This window comes from Gorilla gorilla, chromosome 15, assembly GCF_029281585.2.
Source record: "Gorilla gorilla gorilla isolate KB3781 chromosome 15, NHGRI_mGorGor1-v2.1_pri, whole genome shotgun sequence".
Lineage (NCBI taxonomy): Eukaryota > Metazoa > Chordata > Mammalia > Primates > Hominidae > Gorilla > Gorilla gorilla.
In genome coordinates, this window is record NC_073239.2 from 35,012,949 (window position 1) to 35,038,994 (window position 26,046).

The 26,046-nt window shown below is 44.7% G+C and overlaps 1 pseudogene and 1 gene segment (V, D, J or C); one reads left to right on the plus strand and one right to left on the minus strand.

The window, feature by feature from the left end:
- Positions 1-9,698: 9,698 nt before the first annotated feature.
- On the minus strand, positions 9,699-10,432 carry LOC101145168 (T cell receptor alpha variable 1-1-like). The segment is given in 2 exon segments: positions 9,699-10,006; positions 10,345-10,432. Coding segments are annotated over 2 exon segments (384 nt in total).
- A 12,692-nt stretch (positions 10,433-23,124) lies between these two features.
- On the plus strand, positions 23,125-23,583 carry LOC101134194 (ubiquitin-conjugating enzyme E2 N-like; annotated as a pseudogene).
- The last annotated feature ends 2,463 nt before the right edge of the window (positions 23,584-26,046 follow it).

Sequence of the window (26,046 nt, forward strand, 5' to 3'; positions counted from 1 at the left end):
CCTGCCTCAGCCTCCCGAGTAGCTGGGACTACAGGCGCCCGCCACCACGCCCGGCTAATTTTTTGTATTTTTAGTAGAGACGGGGTTTCACCGTGTTAGCCAGGATGGTCTCGATCTCCTGACCTCGTGATCCACCCGCCTCGATCTCCCAAAGTACTGGGATTACAGGCGTGAGCCACCGCGCCCAGCCATTTGTTGCTGAATTTAAACCGCACTGCAAAAGTCTCTTGAAATGTATCTTAAACTGAAGAAATTATTGTCAGTTCTGCCCATTACCTGTCCTGGTCTCACCTGAAAAAAGAAAAAAAAAAGAGAACATTTAAGAGAAACTGAAGACAGAAGATTCAACTACATGGCAACCTAAAAGCAAGCATGGACAGTTCCTTGGTGAATAACCAAAAACAAGGTAAATGTATTCTTTCATTCGCTGGCATATTTTTCACTTCTTTGGATGTGTGGTGTCATGTTGGCCCATTTTAACAGTAAAATTTAAACAAATGCATGGAAAGATTCAAAATTCGTAAAGGTAAAAATATATTAATGTGGATATAAGAATCACACTGTGCTATACAGAAACACCATAATATCAGGAAGGATATTATATGTTATGCATACATATAATACATGTTACACATAGTATGAGACGACAAGCAAGGCAGTACAGAGTCCACAATAATTTGTTAATCTTGAAACAAGCCATTGAAAATTTCCAACTGGACATTTAAAAAATAGCATTTCTAATAGAATCTAGAAGACACTGATTGGTCTAGCAAGTCTTCTATGCGGCACTTAAGCCAATGTGCCATATTGCTCTTGTCAGAAGACATGAGATCCTAAGGTCATATGTGAGTTGATCCACAAACTATAACTACTCTTAGGATTATATGTATGAATGCTAAGTTCATCATTAAAACAGAACTAATCTTGAGTGATACTGAGTGATTTGTGTGTGTGTGGTACAGAGTCGTTAGCAGGAACTCACCTAGCCTCAACAAAGAAAACTGTGAGTCAAACCGGTGAAACCAGCTCAAACTCTGAATCAGTGTAAACAAACATGAGGCTGCACCTGTGCTTGCTTCTGTTTGCTGTATGAAACCTGGATCCCACATGAACAGACACTTTTCAAAAGAAGACACACATGCATCCAACAAGCAAACAAAAAAAAGCTCAGTATCACCGATCGTTAAAGAAATGCAAATCAAAACCAAAATGAGATACCATCTCACTTGAGCCAGTATGGCTATTATGAAAAAGGCAAAAAATAATAGATGTTGGTGAGGTTATGGAGAAAAGGGAACACATACACTGTTGGTGGGAGTGTAAATTAATTCAACCATTGTGGAAAGCAGTATGGCAATCCTTCAAAGAGCTAAAAGAAGAATTACCATTTACATTTAATAGCCATCCCATTACTGGGCATATACCCAGAGGAATACAAATCATTCTACCATAAAGACACATGCAAGCGCATGTTCATTGATTGCAGCACTATTCACAATAGCAAAGACATAGAATCAACCAAAATGCCTATCAATGACAGATTGGATAAAGAAAATGTGGGACATATACACCATGGAATACTATGCAGCCATAAAAAAGAATGAGATGTATGTTTCTGTTCGTGGGTTAGTTTGCTAAGGATAATAGCCTCCAGCTCCATCCATGCCGGAGGAACCAGGAACGGAAAACCAAATATCGTATGTTCTTACTTATAAGTGGGAGCTAAATGATGAGAACTCATGAACACAAAGAAGGGAACAACAGACACTAGACACTAGGGTCTACTTGAGGGTGGAGAGTGGAGAGAGGGAGAGGAGCAGAAAAGATAACTATTGGGTACTGGCCTTAACCTGGGTGATGAAATAATGTGTACAACAAACCCCTGTTATGTGAGTTTACCTACGTAACAAACCTGCACATGTACCCCCAAACCTAAAATAAAAGGTTAAAGAAAGCAAATATAAAGTGAGCTTTTAAATCTCTGGAAGAAATAGGCTAGTTTTAAATAAAGGCAAAATAAAGACATTCAAGATAAACAAAAGCAGGGAAAAATTTGTGAGTAGAAGATTGCTTTACAAGAAATAATAAAGGAAGTTCTTCAGGCAGAAAGCGAGTGACACCACACAATACCATTTGAATCTATGCACACACACAAAAAAAGTGCTGGTAAAGGTAATTATGTAGGTAAGTATAAAACAAAATATAACTGCATACTTCATCTCTTTTATTCTCTTAACTGAATTAAAAAGCAATTTCATTTAAAAAAAAGTGGGCCCCTTCATTTCAACAGCATCCTTTCTGAGACCTATTTCCACCTCCTTTTGCACAACTGCTTCTTTCTTCCTCTATTCCATCCCCTTTAAGATAACTTCCATTTGTCTGAAGAAACTAAAGGAACTAATTAAATTGATTCATGCTAAATATTAAGGGTGGCGGGTCACTTAACTTCCCAGGATAGTTGACTATCAATTTACAGATAGTTAGTGAAAGATAGCTTTACTTCAGTGACCCCAAGTTTTAATGATAAAACCTGATAAACTTTCAGCATATCTACCCATTTTTAAAAATATATTGGTATCAAAAGGAAAGAATACAACTTTTAGAGTCTGTTAGAAGAATCTTGGTTCCGCCATCAACCAGCTATGTGTCCTTGGGAAAATTGACTATCCTGTCTAAACCTTGATTACTTTACATATATAATAAGGGCAATAAGACTTACTTCAAAGGAGACATAATGTGGTTTGCATTTGCGTCTCTGGCCAAATCTCATGTCAAACTGCAGGAGGGGCCTGGTGGGAGGCGAGTGAATCATGAAGGCAGATTTCCCCCTTGCTGTTCTTGTGATAGTGTGTGAGTTCTCATGAGATCTGATGGTTTAAAAGCTTGTGGCATTCCCTCTTGGCTCTCTCTCTCCTGCTCCACCATGGTAAGATGTGTTGCTTCCCCTTCACCTTCCGCCATGATTGTAAGTTTCTTGAGGCCTCCCAGTCATGCTTCTTGTTAAGCTTGTGGAACTGTGAGTCAGTTACACCTCTTTTCTTCATGAATTGCACAGTCTTAGGTAGTAAGTGTAGCAGTGTGAAAACTGACTGATACTAACTGATACTAATGAGATCTGATGGTTTAAAAGTGTGTGGCACTTCCCCCTTCACTGTCTCTCTCTCCTGCTCCACCATGGTAAGACATGCGTCATTCCCCTTCACCTTCCACCATGATTGTAAGTTTCCTGAGGCCTCTCAGTCATGCTTCCTGTTAAGCCTGTGGAACTATGAATTAATTAAACCTCTTTTCTTCATAAATTACACAGTCTCAGCTAGTTCCTTATAGCACTATGAAAATGGACCAATACAAGGTATTAAGAGCATTGAATAAGATAACTAATGTGAAGTTTCTGAAACATGGTAGACACTTAATAAATATAGAGTGCTGCAATCATCACTCTTGTCATCATCCGGGACTTAAAGAAGGGTTTGCCTTAAGGGATGAGCAGGGAATCATAGAAGAGTGCAAATACAGAAAACATTTTGTGATGAAGGGATCCATCATTCCCTTCAGAGGATGGAGTGTAATACTGGAGAGTGAATTATCAATAAACCAGACAAGTGGAGAGTACGTCAGCAACAGCAACAGAAGCACAGACAAAGAGACTTTTCATTTTCACATTCACAGAGCACTAGGAGGACCAAGTTATGCTGCTTCATGAGAGCAATGACCAAGCTATAACAAACTTTTAGTTTCTGAAATTTTTAATCTCCACAAGGACTGGTCTTGATTGTCTGAAGAGCTTGGACAGGTAATTAAGAGCCTTCTGTTCTTTTTTTTTTTTTTTTTTTAGTAGAGATAGGAATCTCACTATTGGCCCAGGCTGATCTTGAACCCATAGCAATCCTCCTGCCTCAGCCTCCCAAAGTGCTGGGATTACAGGTATGAGCCACCGCACCTGGCCAAGAGTCCTCTATTCCTCATGTTGATATTTATCCCTCAAAAAATGTATATTTAAGTTATCTTTAATGTGTCGTTACTAAAATGTGTACTAAACCTTAGATGACCATGATGGCCCTGAGGAAGGGCTTGCTCTTTTGAAGTTCTTCTCCAAGGAACACAAAGGCAAAGAGTGTAAGAAAGAAAAGTCTTTAATGGTCCCTGGGTGCCCACTGATCTGAGCACAGGTGTCACATGCCTCAGTTTAACATTGGACCTCAGGCTTATGTTGCTAGAGAGCAGCAGGTGCAAGTTATAAGAGCAACTCACAATGAAAGGAAGGAATGCCAATATTAGTAACCAGCAACCCGTCATCTGCCTCACCATCCCAGATGGGGCACTCAGCCACTTTTTGACCCTTGTACAATAAATTTGGGTGAGTTTTCAACTCTAGAGGTTTAGTCCAATTTATCTTTTAAGACTGTAGTTTTCCAACTTTGTTTCATTTAGAATCACTTGGGAGACTTTTATTTAAATAGTTCTGGCTCCATCACCAGAAATTCTGATTAAATTGACCTGGGATGGGACCTAAGCACAGGGAATTTTAAAATATGATTCTAATGCAGACTGAAAAGTATTGCTCAAGTAGATCTGACAGTCCTCAGGGAGATCTTACTTTCCAGATCAAGACTTGGTTAGCAAGCCGAAAAGTATGGCTAGTTTGCAAGTCAGTCCACAGACTTGGAAGGTCAAGTCCCCAAACCTAGGTTGCAATTCCCAAGGTAAGTTGTCTAGACCAGTAAGTGTAAATCTTATTTATTCTAGTTCTGCCTACTGATTAGCCACAAAACGGGCACAGGCCTCTCTTAATCAGTAGTATTATTTAAAGGTATGCCTACCTGGCCAGGTGCAGTGGCTCACCCCTGTAATCCCAGCACTTTGGGAGGCCAAGGCGGGCATATCACGAGGTCAGGAGATTGAGACCATCCTGGCTAACACGGTGAAACCCCCTCTCTACTAAAACTACAAAAAATTAGCCAGGCATGGTGGCAGGTGCCTGTAGTCCCAGCTACTCTGGAGGCTGAGGTAGGAGAATGGCGTGAACCCAGGAGGCGGAGCTTGCAGTGAGCCGAGATCGCACCACTGCACTCTAGTCTGGGCAACAGAGCAAGACTCCATCTCAAAAAAAAAAAAAAAAAAGAAACATATGCCTACTAGGAAAGGAAGTTCTGAAATACTTCCTAATCCCCTCAGAAGTTCATAAGGAAATGTAACAACAGAGACCAGGAGATTCTGAAATACCAGGATTACATAATTTAATTATGAGATGTAGCACCTGCTTTTCAAGTCACCTCCATCCCCACACTCAGTGACTAAGTGCTTTCACAGAAATCAAGTTTCAGCTGAGGGGATAACTGAGGAATGGCTGGGACAAAATGGGAAGGTGAGTTTAAAAGTCCATGCCCAGAATTGGCCCAGGAGAACAGAGCCAAGGGAAAGCTCATGTATGACCAATGGATGGATATGGGTCAGTTGAAAAGTACAAATGCATATAAAACTCAATAATGAATAATGGATAAGCATGTGGTAACCACTGTAGAGGCAGAGTCAAAATACACTTAAAATTCAGAGTATACGTGAGTCAAATATGTGAACTAATGTCTTCCAGGCAGGAAGCACTTGCTTGAGATTCAGAAAGATGACAAATAGGAAAATTATGTGCTTGCACTTGCTCAAAAGCCACACAGAATACTGCCTGGCAGAACATTCAACCAAGGCTGTGTTTCGTCCTCATTTTCTTTTTTTTTTTTTTAGATGGAGTCTCACTCTGTTGCCCAGGCTGGAGTGTAGTGGCACCATCTCAGCTCACTGCAACCTCCGCCTCCCAGGTTCAAGCGATTCTCCAGCCTCAACCTCCCAAGTACCTGGGATTACAGGTGCACGCCACCATGCCCAGCTAATTTTTGTGTTTTTAGTAGAAACGGGGTTTCACCATATTGGCCAGGCTGGTCTCAAACTCCTGACCTTGTTATCTGCCCATCTCAGCCTCCCAAAGTGCTGGGATTACAGGCGTGAGCCATTCGTCCTCATTTTCTATCTGGAATTGAGATTCCTCATTTAGGAAAAAAGACAGGGTTTCAAAAGGGCACTGGCGGAGTCCAGCTTAGAGTTTTACTCCACCTCATAAACTGATCCCTCAAAATGTCAGCTTTTGTCTGCCTTTACCCTTGGTTCAGTATCCAAACCACAGCCTCAAGGGTTGTCTGAGAAGGGTTATGTGTGCATTCTGGGCCTCCAGCGCTCATGTCCTAAATCCAGTGGTACACAGCACACTCCTTATTTCCCATCCAAATTCATATTATCAAATCTCTTAAGGATTTTTCTTAGAAAAAGATCCAACTATTCCTTCAAAATTTTTAAACTCTTCTTAATGAAGATCTTGGTTTTTGTATTTCTTCCAACTGACCTCCTTCACTTCCCTGTACCCCTGAGTACACGTGCAAATCACTCTTAAGGCACATGGATGGTGCTGATTTTCCAAAAAGAATAGATAGCCTACTCAAAACATGATAATTTGTGGAGAGTTTTCTCTGCATAGGAACTATGTACAAAGATATGGGAGTAGAGAAACCACAAGAAACAATTGAATAACCTAGGGCTCAGTAACACCTAAATTATTTACCATCATTAAGCCAAAAGAAATAAGAGAGGTATCTAAGTTTTCCTGAGTTATGTATGTAATAGTGAACAGTTCACCTCCAAGATAGAGTGTAGTCTTCTTGATGCAAGCCTCTTCCACCTGTGTTCTCTTGGTTATCTTCCTTAGGAACTAGAACTAAAGCGAGGTTAATTGCCACAGTGAGAACATGCTCCAGACATCCGAGTACCAATGTGGCTCCGGAAACTCCACAGATACCACAGGACTAGAAAATAACTGGACAATGGGATGTTCTATCTTGCCCGAGCTGAGGGATATAAAAAGCTCCAAAGGCAAGATCTCAAGGCAAGAGACATTGAAGCTGGACTCATCCCCAACTACTCAAGAAAACAAGGTCAAAGAGATGCTCAAAAATCAGAGCTTTACTCAAACATTGTAGAAGATAGTTAGATTTGATACATGTCAAATTCCTTCCAATCCTTCCTATGTTTCTTTCATTCTGTGAGATTTTATCTGAACACCCTGTGAAGCTTGGATTTGAACTTAGAAATATCTAACTCCGAAGTCCAAACACAGCTACTGCTCTTTGAACATGACAACAGAGCTGGGTTCCCAGTTTGATCTACAATAATTCGAAAAACGTTGTCTCCTATCCTCTGGTAACGGCTTGCTCTAACATCTAGCATCCAACCACCTTCTAGGTGGAAATGAAAGAAGTTGCTGGGTTAAAGAGAAACTCTACTAGCAGAGAGAGAAAGTAACAAAGAATGGTACTCTTTCTTCTTGAAAATCTCTGTGGCAGAAAAACATGTTATCTAAAAACTTAAGGCTTGGCCGGGCATGGTGGCTCATGCCTATAGTCCCAACACTTTGGGAGGCCAAGGTGGGTGGATCACTTGAGGTCAGGAGTTCGAGACCAGCCTGGCCAACATGGTGAAACCCCATCTCTACTAAAAATACAAAAATTAGCCAGGCGTGGTGGCATACCTGTAATCCCAGCTACTTGGGAGGCTGAGGCATGAGAATCACTTGAACCTGGGAGGCAGAGGTTGCAGTGAGCCAAGATAGCACCTCTGCACTCCAGCCTAGGCGACAGAGTGAGACTCCATCTCAAAAAAAAAAATTAAGACTTTAGGAGAAAATAGATATGAAAACAAGGTCAAAATGAACCTATAAAAGTTCTTACGGATACTCTTCATGGTCACTAAATTAAAAAGATAAAAAGATAGCATACTGATTAAGGAGAATATCAGTAACTTACACGTCTTCAAATTTAAGATAATTGATTTTGTATAGTTCATTTCCATTGACCATTCACTCCTTGCTGAAAGTTTTTTAGACTTTATCTCCTTCTTGATTTCAATGAAGCACTTGAAATTTTTTTCATTTTTACAAATAACTCACATGTTAAAGGTCGTTTGCCTCAGTGTTAGATTCTCCATTCAAACGTTCAATATCTTTCTGATTTTATATAGAGTCCCACTATAGACACAGCTACATTTGAATAATTTGAAAGACTGAGATTCTTTGGATAACTTGACTTGCAGTCTTATAACTATCCAATGTTATACAGCCCTTATTCAGCTGATGATTAATTTATATTATAAAATTATAGCAAGCACAGGACATCAGCATTGCTTACATACATCTCAGCTCTCTTCCTATTAAAGACAATGAAGCTGAGTTCTGAGGGTCAAATGTATTTTCCCTGTGCTTTCAAAGTCTGCTAAAACATCTACTTACTCTCTCTCTTCACAAGAACATAAGCAACCTCAGTGAAGGTATGTTTTATTTAGTGACGCACCATAGCAATTGAAAGAGTGCCTAGCACATATAAGTATTCAATAAAATATTTGTTGAGTGAAAACCATCCACTTTACCTTTCTACTCCCTACCACCAAGTCCCTCTTATTCTGTTTACCCCAAAATAAGTCATTAAAAATTAGCTAATAGAAGTCGGCGCGGTGGCTCACGCCTGTAATCCCAGCACTTTGGGAGGCTGAGGCTGGTGGATCACGAGGTCAGGAGACCAAGACCATCCTGGCTAATACGGTAAAACTCCATCTCTACTAAAAATAGAAAAAATTAGCCAGGCGTGGTGGCCGATGCCTGTAGTCCCAGCTACTCAGGAGGCTGGGGCAGGAGAACGGCGTGAACCCAGGAGGCGGAGCTTGGAGTGAGCCGAGATTGGGCCACTGCACTCCAGCTTGGGTGACAGAGCGAGACTCCGTCATACATACATACATACATACATAAATGTACTAAGCCAAAAAAGAATTCACCCATGGGGAAGAAATTCTGCATTGCTCTCTAAGGACAAACTATATAGGCTGTAATGTTTAACAAACTTCAAAAACATTTAGGATAGCACACAAAAATTACAATTCAGTAAAAGAAAATCTTTAAACTGAATATTTTATATTACTGTTCTGTCCATTATCCAGTGCTTTTACAGGAATTCCCTACTGACCAACTCCTTCCACACTTGACCCCCACCTCATCACATGACCTCACTCTTCTGTTTCACAGAGAAGAGCTCTCCGTGATCTTCTCTTCACCCTCTAAGTCCACAGCCCCCACACTCTCCAATATGTTGGATAAATCCACCAAAAAATGCTAAATAATATCAACATTATCACTCAGGTAAATACAAAAATGAGGACATATTTGACATAATTAAATGAAATCGTACTATCTCAAGCTGAGGAATTTGCATTCACTTCACAAATTTCAGAGCCTCCCAAGGATACATGAATGTGAATGTAACTTACTACTGCATAAACTAAAGCACTCACCAAGGGATCCTTCCCTTGTATAAAAAGCTTCCTCCAAAAGTAAATTCCATCTTCCATACGTGGAACCACAGGATACTGGAGGCATAAATAAGCAGGAGGAAGAGGAAAAGAAGAAACTAAAGAAGAAAGAGAGAGAGAAAATAGTTTATCCTTCTCTTTAGCAATCAATGGTTCAGAAAATAATGGGGTTCCGTCTCAGAGCCCTATGCTACATATTCTAAACAAGTTTAAAATTAGACAGTAAGCAAAGATACACTCAGGAAGTCCTAGAACTTCTCAAGCCCACCTGTACTCCACTGATTGTCTTTTGAATTTTGGCACAGTTAAGGAGGCCTCATAGTCACTGTGTCTCTCACAGCGCAGAAGTAAGAGGCAGAGTCTCTCATCTGGAGCTCCTGTAGAAGGAGGTAACCATAACTATCAGAGCGACTAAGGAATGAAGAAAAATGACCTGTCTCCTCCAAACCATCCAGAGCATTGTAAGAAAGAAATGTGGGTGCTCCGCCATCATGTTGCTGGTACCAGGACAGCCCATAAAACCCAGATGTCTGGTACGTGCAGTTTATCTGGACAGTGGCTCCTTCCACAGCTGTCACTTCAGAGGGCTGCTCAAGGCTTTGTCCTGCAGTGCCTATGACAAGATACATGATTGTTACTAGGGCAGCACCCCCAGAAGCCCCATCATTATTAAAAATGATGTTTCCTCCAAAAACTATTGAAATAATTTTTTAAATGATGCTTCCATGTGGTCACAAAAGAACTGCCATTGATGGGAGAATTTCTTAGACTGAAATAAATGGTTGCAGTAACAGCAGCAGCAATAGTAACAGGAGGACAATTAGCACCACATTAGGAAAACGCATATTCAGGAAATACTCTCATTACAAATGTCAAAATTTACAATAATTTAGCTGAAAGGAAATTGTTTTGAAAATTCCTAGCAGCATTTGCTATTAGATTGAGACTTACCTCCCATCTTCATGGAAACATAGAGAAGGAAAGCTCCCCACATCTGCTGCAGGATACCGTGAGCCTGGCACTGCATCCCCGGTTCCTGAGCCACTGTAGTCTGCAGAAGGTAGACACTTCATGTGGGTGAGGGAAGGAAGCTCAGTCCGGATGCAAAACCCAGTAGAAATACAAAGGGAGGAGCTTCTTTCTTGAAGGGATGAGTTTAAGCTTCCTTCCACTGGAGCAGCTATGGTTTCTCTTACAGGAGTATCTTTACATGAACATTTTCTACTGATAAATCCACAGGTTTTAAGCTGGGCACAGTGGCTTATGCCTGTAATCCCAACTACTCAAGACGCTGAGGTAGAAGAATCCCTTGAGGCCAGGAACTGGAGACCAGCCTAAGCAACGTGGGGAGGTCCCTATCTCCAAAAAATAATCCGCACATTTTAATCCAAGTAATTATGGTGAACATCGAACATGTAAAGAACAGAGAAAACAAATGGGAACATAAGGCAAAGTCAAAACTAGTCAATTTGACCATACTAACAGTTTTCTTTCTCATGATGCAACAAAATGAAATCCAGGATCAATTAGAGATGCAGTGTGGGTCTCCCCTCTCCCCTCTCCCCTCTCCCCTCTCCCCTCTCCCCTCTCCCCTCTCCCCTCTCCCCACGGTCTCCCTCTCCCTCTCTTTCCACGGTCTCCCTCTGATGCCGAGCCGAAGCTGGACGGTACTGCTGCCATCTCGGCTCACTGCAACCTCCCTGCCTGATTCTCCTGCCTCAGCCTGCCCAGTGCCTGCGATTGCGGGCGCGCGCCGCCACGCCTGACTGGTTTTCGTATTTTTTTGGTGGAGACGGGGTTTCGCTGTGTCGGCCGGGCTGGTCTCCAGCTCCTAGCCGCGAGTGGTCTGCCAGCCTCGGCCTCCCGAGGTGCCGGGATTGCAGACGGAGTCTCGTTAACTCGGTGCTCAATGGCGCCCATGCTGGAGTGCAGCGGCGTGATCTCGGCTCGCTACAACCACCTCCCAGCCGCCTGCCTTGGCCTCCCAAAGAGCCGAGATTGCAGCCTCTGCCCGGCCGCCCCCCATTCTGGGAAGCGAGGAGCGTCTCCGCCTGGCCGCCCATTGTCTGGGATGTGAGGAGCCCCTCTGCCTGGCTTCCCAGTCTGGAAAGTGAGGAGCGTCTCTGCCCGGCCGCCATCCCATCTAGGAAGTGAGGAGTGCCTCTTCCCGGCCGCCATCCCATCTAGGAAGTGAGGAACGTCTCTGCCCGGCCACCCATCGTCTGAGATGTGGGGAGCACCTCTGCCCTGCCGCCCCGTCCGGGATGTGAGGAGCGTCTCTGCCCGGCCGCCCCGTCTGAGAAGTGAGGAGACCCTCTGCCTGGCAACCGCCCCGTCTGAGAAGTGAGCAGCCCCTCCGCCCGGCAGCCGCCCCGTCTGAGAAGTGAGGAGCCCCTCCGCCCAGCAGCCACCCCGTCTGGGAAGTGAGGAGCATCTCCACCCGGCAGCCACCTCGTCCGGGAGGGAGGTGGGGGGGTCAGCCCCCCACCCGGCCAGCCACCCCTTCCGGGAGGGAGGTGGGGGGATCAGTCCCCCGCCCGGCCAGCCGCCCTGTCCGGGAGGTGAGGGGCGCCTCTGCCCGGCCAACCCTACTGGGAAGTGAGGAGTCCCTCTGCCTGGCCAGCCGCTCCGTCCGGGAGGGAGGTGGGGGGGTCAGCCCCCCGCCCGGCCAGCCGCCCCGTCCGGGAGGGAGGTGGGGGGGTCAGCCCCCTGCCCGGCCAGCCGCCCCGTCCGGGAGGGAGGTGGGGGGGTTACCCCCCGCCTGGCCAGCCGCCCCCGTTCGGGAGGTGAGGGGCGCCTCTGCCCGGCCGCCCCTACTGGGAAGTGAGGAGCCCCTCTGCCCGGCCAGCCGCCCCGTCCGGGAGGGAGGTGGGGGGGTCAGCCCCCCGCCCGGCCAGCCGCCCCGTCCGGGAGGGAGGTGGGGAGGTCAGCCCCCCGCCCGGCCAGCCGCCCCGTCCGGGAGGGAGGTGGGGGGGTCAGCCCCCCACCCGGCCAGCCGCCCCGTCCGGGAGGGAGGTGGGGGTGTCAGCCCCCTGCCCGGCCAGCTGCCCCATCTGGGAGGGGGGTGGGGGGGTTAGCCCCCCGCCTGGCCAGCCGCCCCGTCCGGGAGGTGAGGGGCGCCTCTGCCCGGCCGCCCCTACTGGGAAGTGAGGAGCCCCTCTGCCCGGCCAGCCGCCCCGTCCGGGAGGGAGGTGGGGGGGTCAGCCCCCCGCCCGGCCAGCCGCCCCGTCCGGGAGGTGAGGGGCGCCTCTGCCCGGCCGCCCCTACTGGGAAGTGAGGAGCCCCTCTGCCCGGCCAGCCGCCCCGTCCGGGAGGGAGGTGGGGGGGTCAGCCCCCTGCCCGGTCAGCCGCCCCGTCTGGGAGGTGAGGGGCGCCTCTGCCCGGCCGCCCCTACTGGGAAGTGAGGAGCCCCTCTGCCCGGCCAGCCGCCCCGTCCGGGAGGGAGGTGGGGGGGTCAGCCCCCCGCCCGGCCAGCCGCCCTGTCGGGGAAGTGAGGGGCGCCTCTGCCCGGCCGCCCCTACTGGGAAGTGAGGAGCCCCTCTGCCCGGCCAGCCGCCCCGTCCGGGAGGGAGGTGGGGGGTCAGCCCCCCGCCCGGCCAGCCGCCCCGTCTGGGTGGGAGGTGGGGGGGTCAGCCCTCCCGCCTGGCCAGCCGCCCTGTCCGGGAGGGAGGTGGCGGGGTCAGCCCCCCGCCCGGCCAGCCGCCCCGTCCGGGAGGTGAGGGGCGCCTCTGCCCGGCCGCCCCTACTGGGAAGTGAGGAGCCCCTCTGCCCAGCCAGCCGCCCCGTCCGGGAGGGAGGTGGGGGGTCAGCCCCCCGCCTGGCCAGCCGCCCCGTCTGGGTGGGAGGTGGGGGGTCAGCCCTCCCGCCTGGCCAGCCGCCCTGTCCGGGAGGGAGGTGGGGGTGTCAGCCCCCCGCCCGGCCAGCCAACCCGTCCAGGAGGGAGGTGGTGGGGGTCAGCCCCCCGCCCGGCCAGCCGCCCCGTCCGGGAGGTGAGGGGCGCCTCTGCCCGGCCGCCCCTACTGGGAAGTGAGGAGCCCCTCTGCCCGGCCACCACCCCGTCTGGGAGGTGTACCCAGCAGCTCATTGAGAACGGGCCATGAAGACAATGGCGGTTTTGTGGAATAGAAAGGGGAGAAAGGTGGGGAAAAGATTGGGAAATCGGATGGTTGCCGTGTCTGTGTGGAAAGAGGTAGACATGGGAGACTTCATTTTGTTCTGTACTAAGAAAAATTCTTCTGCCTTGGGATCCTGTTGATCTGTGACCTTACCCCCAACCCTGTGCTCTCTGAAACATGTGCTGTATCCACTCAGGGTTGAATGGATTAAGGGCGGTGCAAGATGTGCTTTGTTAACCAGATGCTTGAAGGCAGCATGCTCCTTAAGAGTCATCACCACTCCCTAATCTCAAGTACCCAGGGACACAAACACTGCGGAGGGCCGCAAGGTCCTCTGCCTAGGAAAACCAGAGAACTTTGTTCACTTGTTTATCTGCTGACCTTCCCTCCACTATTGTCCTGTGACCCTGCCAAATCCCCCTCTGCAAGAAACACCTAAGAATGATCAATAAAAAAAATAAATAAATAAATAAATAAATAAAAATTAAAAAAAAAAAAAAAAAAAAAAAAAAAAAAAAAAAGAATTACAATGAAGAAACAAATAAATCACCAAGGATTTTATCACCCAGAAAAGAAACAAATACAGTCAACATCTGGTGAACAACAAAAAAAAAAAAAAAAGAGATGCAGTGTGTGTGTGCATATACTAAATATTGTTTGTTTGTGTGTCATATATATTTTGGAAGCTAGAAAGAGAAGGAAATTTACCTACCATTTAAGTGTGCTTACAACAGCTAATATAGAAATAATCTTTAATATATTCAAAAGTAAGTTGCAGAGTGATGAGTATTGAATGATATTTTTATCATAATCTTATGTACATATGCATACAGTTTTAAAAGTGTGAGGATATACTCAATAAACTACTAACATTTGTTATGTCAGGGGTTGCAGTGGAAAAGTTGAGTGAGTTAGTTTTTTTTGGTACATCCCTCTATTGGTTAATGTTAAAATAGACATGTTTGATTATGTAATTTTTTAAAAAACTAAAGGAAAGAAAAGAGGTATAACAGGAAAAGAGCTAGGAGCAGTGGCTCACACCTGTAATCCCACCACTTTGGGAGGCCAAGGCAGGCAGATCACTTGAGGTCAGGAGTTTGAGACCAGCTTGGTCAACATGGTAAGACCCCATCTCTACTAAAAATACAAAAATTAGCCAGGTGTTGTGGCATACACCTGCAATCCCAGCTACTCAGGAGGCTGAGGCAGGAGAATCACTTGAACATAGGAGGCAGAGGTTGCAGTGAGCTGAGATCAGGCCACTGCACTCCAGCATGGACAACAGAGTGAGACTCCATTTCAAAAAAAAAAAAAAATAGAGGAAGAAAGATCTGAGAAAAAAGGAGGAAAACAGAGAGGAAAAAATGAAAACTTCAACAATATGTTAAACTATTTATCAGATGTCTCAGAAAGAAATTTCTTATGTCTACAAAATTTTTTCATACCTATTTTTCATACCTATTGGTCTCTCATTAATACTATTTAATATCAAACATGGCTACAATTAAAGAAAGACCTACAATAACAAGTGTTGGCAAGAATGTGGAGAAGTTAGAAACTTCATACATTGCTGGTGGAAATTTAAAATGGTGCAACCACTTGGAAAACAGTTTGGTAGGTCCTTAAAACATTAAACATAGATTTACCATACGACCCAGGAATTCTAGGTATCTATCTAAAAGAAATAAAAACATATGTTCACACAAAAACTTGTACATAAATGCTAACAGCAGCATTATTCCCACTAGCCAAAAAGTGTAAACAACTGAAATGTCCCATCACCTGATAAACTGATAAAATATGGTATATCCATCAAATGAAATATTATTCAGCCATTACAAGGAATGAAGTATTAATTACATGCTACAACATGGATGGCCCTTGAAAACATTTTGCTTTGTGAAAGAAGTCAGACTCAAAAGGTCATGTACTGTATGATTCCATTTGTGTGAAATGTTCAGAATAGGCAAATCCATACAAATAAAAAGTTAATTAACAGTTGCCAGGAATTGGGGGCTGGGAGAGCCAGGGTAAGTACAGGGAGAGGCTACTAATGAGTATGGGATTTCTTTTTGAAGTGATAAAAATGTTCAGGAATTAGCTAGTAATCAATTCACAACTTTGCAAATATACTAAAAATTCCTAAGTAATATACCTTAAAAGAATAAATTGTATGTTATGTGAACCAATGTTCATAGATGTTGGAGAATCTCACTATGCTTGAAATCAATGTACTATATTTTTTAAAAAGGTATTTACTGAGTCCTGCCATGAGCACAGTCCAACTTTTGTAACCTGCTGTCTGACTGGCATTTTAAATCTTTGCTGCTCCTTTTTGCCACAGAGTCAAAATCATCTTCCCACGAAGAAAGCTATGGAATCAAGAATGTTAAAATTGGCCAGGACTAGGAATAGTGGCTCACGCCTTTAATCCCAGCACTTTCAGAGGCTGAGACAGGAGGATCACTTGAGCCCAGGAGTTGGAGACCAGCCTGGCCAACATAAGGAGACCCCATCTCTGCAAAAAATAAAAATAAAAAACTAGCCAGGCATGGTGTTATGCACCTGTGGTCCCAGCTACAAAGGAGGCTGAGGTGGGAGGATCACCTGAGCCCAAAAAGTCAAGGCTGCAGTGAGCCATGATTGCACCACTTTGGGAGGCTGAGGCAGGAAGATCACTTGAACCCTGGGCAACATAAGGAGATCAGCCTGGGCAACATAGAAAAAACCCTTGTCTCCACAAAAAAATTTAAAAATTATCCAAGCATGTTGGCAGGCACCTGTGGTTTCAGCTATTCAAGAGGCCGAGAAGTGAGGATCACTTGAGCCCAGGAGTTCGAGGCTGCAATGAACTATAATCATGCCACTGTACTCCAATCTGGGCAACAAAGCAAGACCCTGTCTCAAAAAAAAAAAAACTGATGCTACTGTTGCACCATGAGGAAAAAAGTGTTAAAACTACTGCTGGGTCCATTCTGACTTAAGTTCCTCCTTGATTTTCGTAAGTATATAGTATAACTTGTATATGCTGAATTCAGTCGCTCATACAACAGCAGACTTTTGTGCAACAGTAGGTGGATTGAGAATGTGGTGGAGAGGGGGTATTGCCTGCCTCCTCACCTTAAACAGCATTACTTGTGCATTTTGCCCATGTTTCATAAAAATTAGTAGAAAAGGAGAAACTTAAATTTTTAGTGCCAGGGATGAAAAAATTGAAATAAACTGCATGCAACTAGGATAAAGATAGAAATAAACATGCTGTAAGCAAAAAAATTTCAAAGGCAATTTATATCCTTATGAACCCACTGAAAGCATTATTTTCTATTTACTGCACATAGTAGGCTCATAGCACCTGGATATAATAAATATAATGCTGCCATCTTGTGACACCACATATCATTGCCATTTTATACACACACCCCCAAGGATTAAAATGTTCTTTCCCTATCAAAAATATGAAAAAGAGCTCAAGGTGTGCCTTAAAGCCAGGCTGGAGAGTTTGGACTTAGTCCTTAGGGCAGTGAGAAGGCACTGAAGAATTCAGACCAGAGAACTTCAGAAAAATGGCAGATAGGAGACAGGACTAACTTGCAGCTCCCACTTGGACGCACAGAGCAGCGTGTGGAGACTCACATCATAAACTTTTGCTCCAAGGACTACCACAAAAACATACCAGGAAAGCTGAGATAATCCACAGACCTTTTGGAGGAAGTGGGTTGCTGCTGCAGGCCCCCGGAGACAGCTGAAAAACTGTGAGTGCCAAAGTGTGAAAGTGTGAAAGAAGGATCATCTGCCTCCAAACACACGCCCTCACTGGGGAATCTGAAGGCCCAAATCACAGGAGAAGAATTTGACCTCACATACAGCTGAGACAAATTTAGAGAGCTGAGCAAAATACAGGGGTAGAAGAAGAGGTGGGAAGAACCCTTTGGGTACCCTCAGTCCCCAGAGAAGCCATTTCTAACTTTGTCTCACAGGAGCTTTGGGAAGGGCTGCCAGAAGAACTAGGAAAAGACCATAGGGAGAAGAAAACTTCCAGCTGAACCTTGTAACAATTTCCACCAAACGCAAAGTTTCCTGGACAGAACCTAGGGGAGGGGGTGAATCGGAGCTCAGACACAGCACAGAAGCCATGGCAGGCAGGGGGTGTGAAACCTGAAAGCCCTGCTTGCTTTCTCAGCCAGGAGGCTGGTAACCCCGGGCAAGTTCTCAGCTCTGCTCACCCTCTGCCTGGAAATAAACTCAGTGTTGTTGGGAGTGGGAAAGGAGGGTCATGGTGGGAGCGAGACCAGCCTTTTGGGCTGCATGGGAGCTGGGTGAGGCCTGTAACTGCCGACTTTTCCCCACTTCCCTGGAGACCTGCATGACACAGCAGAGGGAGCCATGATCCCCCTGGGAACATAACTCCATTGGCCTGAGAACCACACCTCCACCCACCTGCAGCAGTGGCAGCAAGCCCCATCCAAGGAGAGTCTGAGCTCAGACACGCCTAGCCCTGCCCCCACCTGATGGTCTTTCTCTACCTGCCTAGGCACGGATGGGTAGAATGGGTAGAATGGGTAGAATCAATATTGTGAAAATGATCATACTGCCAAAAGCAGTCTACACATTCAATGCAATTTTCATGAAAATATCATCATCATTCTTCACAGAACTAGGAAAAACAATCCTAAAATTCATGTGGAACAAAAATGATCCCGTATAGCCAAAGCAATACTAAGCAAAAACAACAAATCTGGAGGCATCGCATTACCCAACTTCAAACTATACTGTAAGGCCATAGTCACCCAAACAAAACAGCATGGTACTGGTATAAAAATAAGCATGTAGACCAATGGAACAGAAGAGAGAACCCAGAAATAAACCCAAATATTTACAGCCAACTGATCTTCCACAAAGCAAGCAAAATCATAAAGTGGAGAAAGGACTCCCTATTCAACAAATAGTGCTGGGATAATAGGCTGGTCACATGTAGAAGAATGAAACTGGATCCTCATCTCTCACCTTATACAAAAATCAACTCAAGATGGATCAAAGACTTAAGTCTAATACCTGAAACCATAAAGATTCTCAAAGATATCATCAGAAAAACTCTTCTAGACATTGGTTTAGGCAAAGAATTTATGACCAAGAACCCAAAAGCAAATGCATCAGAAACAAAGATAAATAGAGGGAACTTAATTTTTTTTTTTTTTTTGAGATGGAGTCTTGCTCTGTCACCCATGCTGGAGTGCAGTGGCATGATCTCATCTCACTGCAACATCCGCCTCCCGGGTTCAAGCAATTCTCTTCCTCAGCCTCTCAAGTAGCTGGGATTACAGGTGCCTGCCACCAAATCTGGATAATTTTTTTGTATTTTTAGTAGAGAAGGGTTTTCACCATCTTGGTCAGGCTGGTCTTGAACCCCTGACCTCGTAATCCACCCGCCTCGGCCTCCCAAAGTGCTGGGATTACAGGCTTGAGCCACCGCACCTGGCTGGAACTTAATTAAACCAAAAAGCTTCTGCACAGCAAAAGAAATAACCAGCAGAGTAAATGGACAACCCACAGAGTGGGAGAAAATATTCACAGTCAATACATCTGACAAAATACAAATATCCAGGATCTACAAGGAACTCGAACAAATCAGCAAGAAAAAAACAAACAATCCCATCAGAAAGTCTGCTAAGGCCGGGTGCGGTGGCTCACGCCTGTAATCCCAGCACTTTAGGAGGCCAAGGTAGGTGGATCACCTGAGGTCAGGAGTTCGAGACCAGCCTGGCCGACATGGCAAAACCCCATCTCTACTAAAAAATACAAAAATTAGGCAGGGTGTGGTGGCTCATGCCTGTAATCCCAGCACTTTGGGAAGCCAAGGCAGGTGGATCCCTGAGGTCGGGAGTTCAAGACCAGCCTGACCAACATGGAGAAACTCCATCTCTACTAAAAATACAAAAAATTAGCCAGGTGTGGTGGCACATGCCTGTAATCCCAGCTACTCAGGAGGCTGAGGCAGGAGAATCGCTTGAACCCAGGAGGCGCAGGTTGCAGTGAGCCGAGATCATGCCATTACACTCTAGCCTGGGCAACAAGAGTGAACTCCGTCTCAAAAAAAAAAAAAATACAAAAATTAGCTGGGTGCAGTGGCAGTCACCTGTAATCCCAGCTATCTGGGAGGCGGAGGCAGGAGAATCGCTTGAACCCAGAGGCAGAGGTTATAGTGAGCCGATGTTGCGCCATTGCACGCCAGCCTGAGAGACAGAGCAAGACACCGTCTCAAAAAAAAAGAAAAAAAAAGTGGGCTAAGGACATGAATAGACAATTCTCAAAAGAAGATATACAAGTGGCCAACAAACTCATGAAAAAATGCTCAACATCACTAATGATCAGGGAAATGCAAATCAAAACCACAACGCGATACCACCTTACTCCTGCAAGAATGGCCATAATAAAAAAACAAAAAATAATAGAGGTTGGCATGGACGTGATGAAAAGGGAACACTTTTACACTGCTATTGGGAATGTAAACTAGTACAACCACTATGGAAAACAGTGTGGAGATTCCTTAAAGAACTAAAAGTAGAACTACCATTTGATCCAGAAATCCCACTACTGGGTATCTACCCAGAGGAAAAGAAGTCATTATACGAAAAAAATACTTGCACACGCATGTTTATAGCAGCACAATTTGCAATTGCAAAATAGGAAACCAGCCCAAATGCCCACCAATCAAGGAGTAGATAAAGAAATTGTGATATATATATATATATATATATATATACACACACACACACATACACCATGGAATACCACTCAGACATAAAAACAAATGAAATAATGGCATTCGCAGCAACCTGGATGAAGTTGGAGACCACTATTCTAAGTGAGGTAACTCAGGAATGGAAAATCAAACATCGTATGTTCTCACTCATAAGTGGGAGCTAAACTATGAGGATGCAAAGGCATAAGAATGACACCATGGACTTTGGGGGCTCAGGGGAAAAGGCTGGGAGGGTGGTGAGGGATAAAAGACTACAAATTGGGTGCAGTATACACTGCTTGGGTGATGGGTGCACCAAAATCTCGGAAATTACCACTAAAGAAATTGTTCATGTAACCAAAGATCACCTGTCCCCCCAAAACCAATTGAAATAATAAATATAAAAATTTAGAATCAAGGCCAGGTGCAGTGGCTCACGCCTCTAATCCCAGCAGTTTGGGAGGCCAAGGCAGGCAGATCACCTGAGGTCAGGAGTTCAAGACCAGCCTGTTCAACATGGTAAAACCCCGTCTCAAGTAAAACTACAAAAACTTGCTGGATGTGGTGGCACATGCCTGTAACCCCAGCTACTCAGGAGGCTGAGGCAGGAGAATCCCTTGAACCTGGGAGATTGGGCCACTGCACTTCAGCCTGCACGACAGAGTGAAACTCCATCTCAAAAAAAAAAAAAAAAAGGAATCCTTCTTATTCTTATCTCTTACCACTATTTATATGAGCCCCCTTCCTTGGGTGTGCTTCTAGTGATTAGCACTTGTTAATTCTTCTTGAGGGGTTGGAGGAACCTGTTTGTCAAGTCACATGTACCTGAGTCTCACTGGGAGGCTCTAGTCAGTGCCAGTGGAGAGAGAAACATCTTGGATGTCTGTGGACAGAGAAAACACACGGTGATTCAAATATATGAGCTTCAAATTGGAAGCCACCGGGACAAAAGCTCAAAATTGCAGGGGTAGATTTGTAATCACGCTGCTTCTCATCTAGACCACTTGATTCTGCATTAGCCTAAATTAATAGTAGTGGGGCTTTATTTGTTTAACAATGGTTACTCTTATTTTGAGTAACTTTTGGGAAAAAACCTGGTTTTGGATATAGGAACAGAGCCTTATAAGGAATTTTGCTACCTACTCTAGATTTACATATCAATTGTAGAATGAGACAACTAAAAAGGACTATATGGTTTGTAAGCTTTGTTTTGAATCTAAATTTTTTTTTTTGGGGGGACAGAGTCTCATTCTGTCATCCAGGCTGGAGTGCAGTGGCCCAATCTCGGCTTACTGCAACCTCCGCCTCCCAGGTTCAGGTGATTCTCCTGCCTCAGCTTCCCGAGTAGCTGGGACTACAGGTGCCCACCTCCATGCCCGGCTAATTTTTGTATTTTTTTAGTAGAGACAGGGTTTCACCAATGTTGGCCAGGCTGGTCTCCAACTCCTGACCTCAAGCGATCCACCCACCTCGGCCTCCCAAAGTGCTGGGATTACAGGCGTGAGCCACTGCGCCCGGCCAGGGATCTTATACTAGCAGAGTATCAGTGTTGTTCACCATAGTCTATCTCTATTCCAAACTACCTTTTAAACAGATACACAAGTAATCAGTGTACAATTTCAACTTGACTGTGACATTCTCCTACTTAAAGCCTTCAGTGGCTCCCCAGCCCCTACAAAGTAAGGGCAAATTATTATTCCATCATATAAAATTCCAACTATGTATCACTTAAATCCACTTAACCTATACTACAGATACTCTGAATTGCAGCCTGGTGTGAATGGCCTTTCCCCATTCACACAGGGCGGCTTCAAGCACCCCACCTTTTGCTCCATTTTTCCTCTGCTGAAGTGTCCCTCCGTGTCTACTTATCTTTCAAGAGGAGCACAGGGCTACCCACTCGGTGAAATTTTTCTAGTCTCTGCCTCTAATTCCACTAAAACCATCAGCAAACATAACTTCACTCTTCTTTGTGGTCCCACTCTAACCTGTAGTTAATATATTCTTCCCACTATACTATAAACTTATTGAAGATGAGGTAGGACTAAACCATTTCTTCCCCAAATAAATACCTGTGTGTATATGTATAGTCACTGATGATCTTGAAAACAAAAGTTTTATGGAAGTGGAAGACGAGGAAAATCCTACTGCACTAAATTTAAGAGATAAAGTCAAGACAGTGAATATTAAGTAATATTTGAAGAATTCTGGCATAGAAGGAATCACGGAAATAGAAAAGATGTGGATAAAATGTCTAAGATATATTATGAGTAATATACAATTTTTTTATGTAAGTGAGGTTTTGCTCTCCCAAAAGAGATAGTGGTGCTGCTAGAATGGGAAATGAGAATAAATATTAGATGAAGGAGAAAGGAACAGCCTAGATTAAGAGAGGGGGAAAAGTATGCTTCCAGGAACAATGTGGGGGGGTGAGAAGGCAGGCCTCCAAACTCAGCTCTGTTGGAAGAGGGTTACACTTACCTGAGCGAAACCAAAGAGCGAGGTCACTGAGGAGCTGTGGCAATGGCAGCCCAGGCTGTGGTGGCTGTGGGAAAACAGCATGGCCATGGCAGTGAGGGGAGAAAGACATCCTGCCTACATTTGAACAATAAGAGGTCGTGACTAGGTTGATGGAGGGAACTTGCCCATGGCACTGAGGCAGAGATGGCAAAAAATCTTCTGGACCACCAGTGACATCATGTGGCCAAAGATCACCAGACTTCTCTACTAAAAATAGGTTGCTGGATTTTCCCTTCTAGAGAATGTTGCAATTATACTGACCTCTAGAAATGAATAAGCCAGCCCAGGACTTCCACTCCTGCCTGAGGGGAGTGGAGCTGGAGACGGGACCAGAGGTCGAACTCGGGTTCTGACAAGATGGCTGGGCTGCCCCGTAGAATCATCAAGGACACCCAGCGTTTGCTGGCAGAACGAGTTCCTGGCATCCAAGCAGAATCACGTGAGAGCAACACCTGTTAATTTTCATGTGGTCATTGCTGGCCCTCAGGATTCCCCCTTTGAGGGAAGGACTTTTAAACTTGAACTATTCCTTCCAGAAGAATACGCAATGGCAGCCCCTAAAGTAAGTTTCATGACCAAAATTTATCATCCTAATGTAGACAAGTTGGGAAGAATATGTTTAGATATTTTGAAAGATAAGTGGTCCCCAGCACTGCAGATACGACAATCCTGCTGTCGATCCAGGCCTTGTGAAGTGCTCCCATTCCAGATGATCCATTAGCAAATGATGTAGTGGAGCCGTGGAAGACCGACAAAGCCCAAGCCATAGAAACAGCTAGAGCAGCGACTAGGCTATATGCCATGAATAATATTTAAATTGATCCGATGGCCAAGTGTGCATCACTTCTCCTGTTCTGCCAAGACTTCCTTATTTTTGTTTGCATTTAATGGACACAGTCTTAGAAACATTACAGAACAAAAAAAGCCCAGATATCTTCAGCCTTAGGTGATTAAATGCAAAAGAAAAAAAAAAAGTAATGGATAAGCCCCGGGGTCCTTGAATTTATCACAGAAAGAAAGTAGTGGTGGCAGGCCGGCGTGGTGGCTCACGCCTGTAATCCCAGCACTTTGGGAGGCCAAGGCGGGTGGATCACCTGAGATCAGGAGTTCGAGACCAGCCTGGCCAACATGGCAAAACCCTGTCTCTACTAAAAATACAAAAATTAGCTGGGTGTGGTGGCTCATGCCTGTAACCCAGCACTTTGGGAGGCCAAGGCTGGTGGATCACCTGAGATCAGGAGTTCGAGACCAGCCTGGCCAACATGGCAAAACCCCGTCTCTACTAAAAATACAAAAATTAGCTGGGTGTGGTGGTGCGCACCTGTAGCCCCAGCTACTCAGGAGGCTGAGGCAGGAAAATCACTGGAACCTGGGAGGCAGAGGTGCAGTGAGCCGAGATCGCGCCACTGCACTCGAGCCTGGGTGACAGGGCGAGACTCCACCTCAAAAAAAAAAAAAAAAAAAAAAAGAAGGTAGTGGTGGCAATAAGAATGTTTTCACAATAGCTACATGGAGACTCCTGAAATTTAACTCAAATATTCAAAGCTGCCACTTTATTTTATATCACAAGGTGAAGTGAGACATACCAGCTCCTTATATTCCTCCCAGCTATAAGAAGAATCACAGTCTTACATCCCTCTGTCCTTTATACCTCTGCAAAGAAGCAATACTTTTACATATCTTGATGTGCTCTTCTATTTGCAAGTCTATGAATAGCACCTTATTCCTAGCCACTTAAAGCATCAATATGCTGGGAAGGGGGAAAAGGGAGGAAGTGTGGCAAAGAAGATTAAGATAGCAGTGTTACAGTAGAAATAAGCAAGATAAAAAGAATCATTATTCAGCTTCCCATAGCCAAAATAGGTTTTCATGTCGGCAACAAGCCCATCAGCTTGAAAGGCAGGACTTGTCATGAGAGAAACAAGTTTTCTAAATTAATTTATCTCCCTCTGTAATACATCAAGCCAGCCTTGGTAGACTTGGTCACAGAATTTATATGTTGAAGGCTCCACATAGAATTAAGTGAAAGCAGGAAAACCTCGCCCCTGCAAATTTGGGAGAATCATGAAGGGAAACAGAGCTAGACCAAGGAGGTTAGATGCCAGGGTTCTTTTTTCTTTTCCTTGACTTGAAACCAACCCTTAAGATAAATGGGAGCTTATGGACTATAAGAAAACCTAAGGTCACCAAAGATAGTAGCATGTTTCTGTGGGCATGACACAGAGAGGCTGCAGATCCTTAAAACAACTCTGGCTCATTGTATAAGGGGACATGACTATACGAATCTAGTTTTCCAGTGCCTGGAAATAAGGAAATCAAAGGTGCCTGTATGTTTTGCCAGGGAAGATAGAGAAGCATGCAGAACAATAGTGCAACAGCACAAGGCTAGAGTCAAAGCAAAGTTGCTACAGCATGCAATGACTTCCAGGAAGAACAGGAGCTAGAGATTCCAGCCATGAGTATGCTGTTAAATATTTAACAACTCGCTATCAGAAAAAAAAAAAATCCCTGGTAGGTAGTATTCGCCCATTTTTATGGTGTAAATCATCCCACTATAGTCAATTTCAAGCTCCAACATGACATCACTACTTATGAGTTTAGTAAGAGATGTGTAGTAGCACACTAATTTTATGGTATTTCTACCATAAAGATATGATAGATGTGAACGATCTCATAGATATTAGTAAAACACAGTAAAATACTCAGGAAATGATGAGTTTTTAGTATTGTATTTGATATAATTTATTTAATTGAAAATGTCTATTAAGTACAAATTTATATAATTTATATATATATATTTTTTTTTTTTTTTTTGAAACAGGTTCTTGCTTTGTCACTCAGGCTGAGTGCAGTGGCATGAACATGGCTCACTGCAGCCTCAACTTCCTGGGCTCAAAGGATCCTCCTGCCCCAATCTCCCATGTAGCTGGGACTACAGGCATGCGTCACCACAATTGGTTAATTTTTTAATTTTTGTAGAGAAAAGGTCTTGCTATTTTGGCCAGGCTGGTCTCAAATTTCTGGGCTCAAGCGATCCTTCCACCTCAGACTCCCAAAGAGCTGGGATTGCAGGCATGAGCCACCGTGCTAGGCCTTCAAATGTGTATTTTAATTGCAGGTTTAGCAAAGAGCTCACAAAATTTCTGAAATTTTAACAATCAGCTATTGCAAGCCAGTACAAACCAACTCCAGCACACGATTGATTCCAACTATGGATAAGAGCAAGCACCCCAAATGTCTAGGCATCACTATCCTTACCTATATGATTCAAGAAGTCTA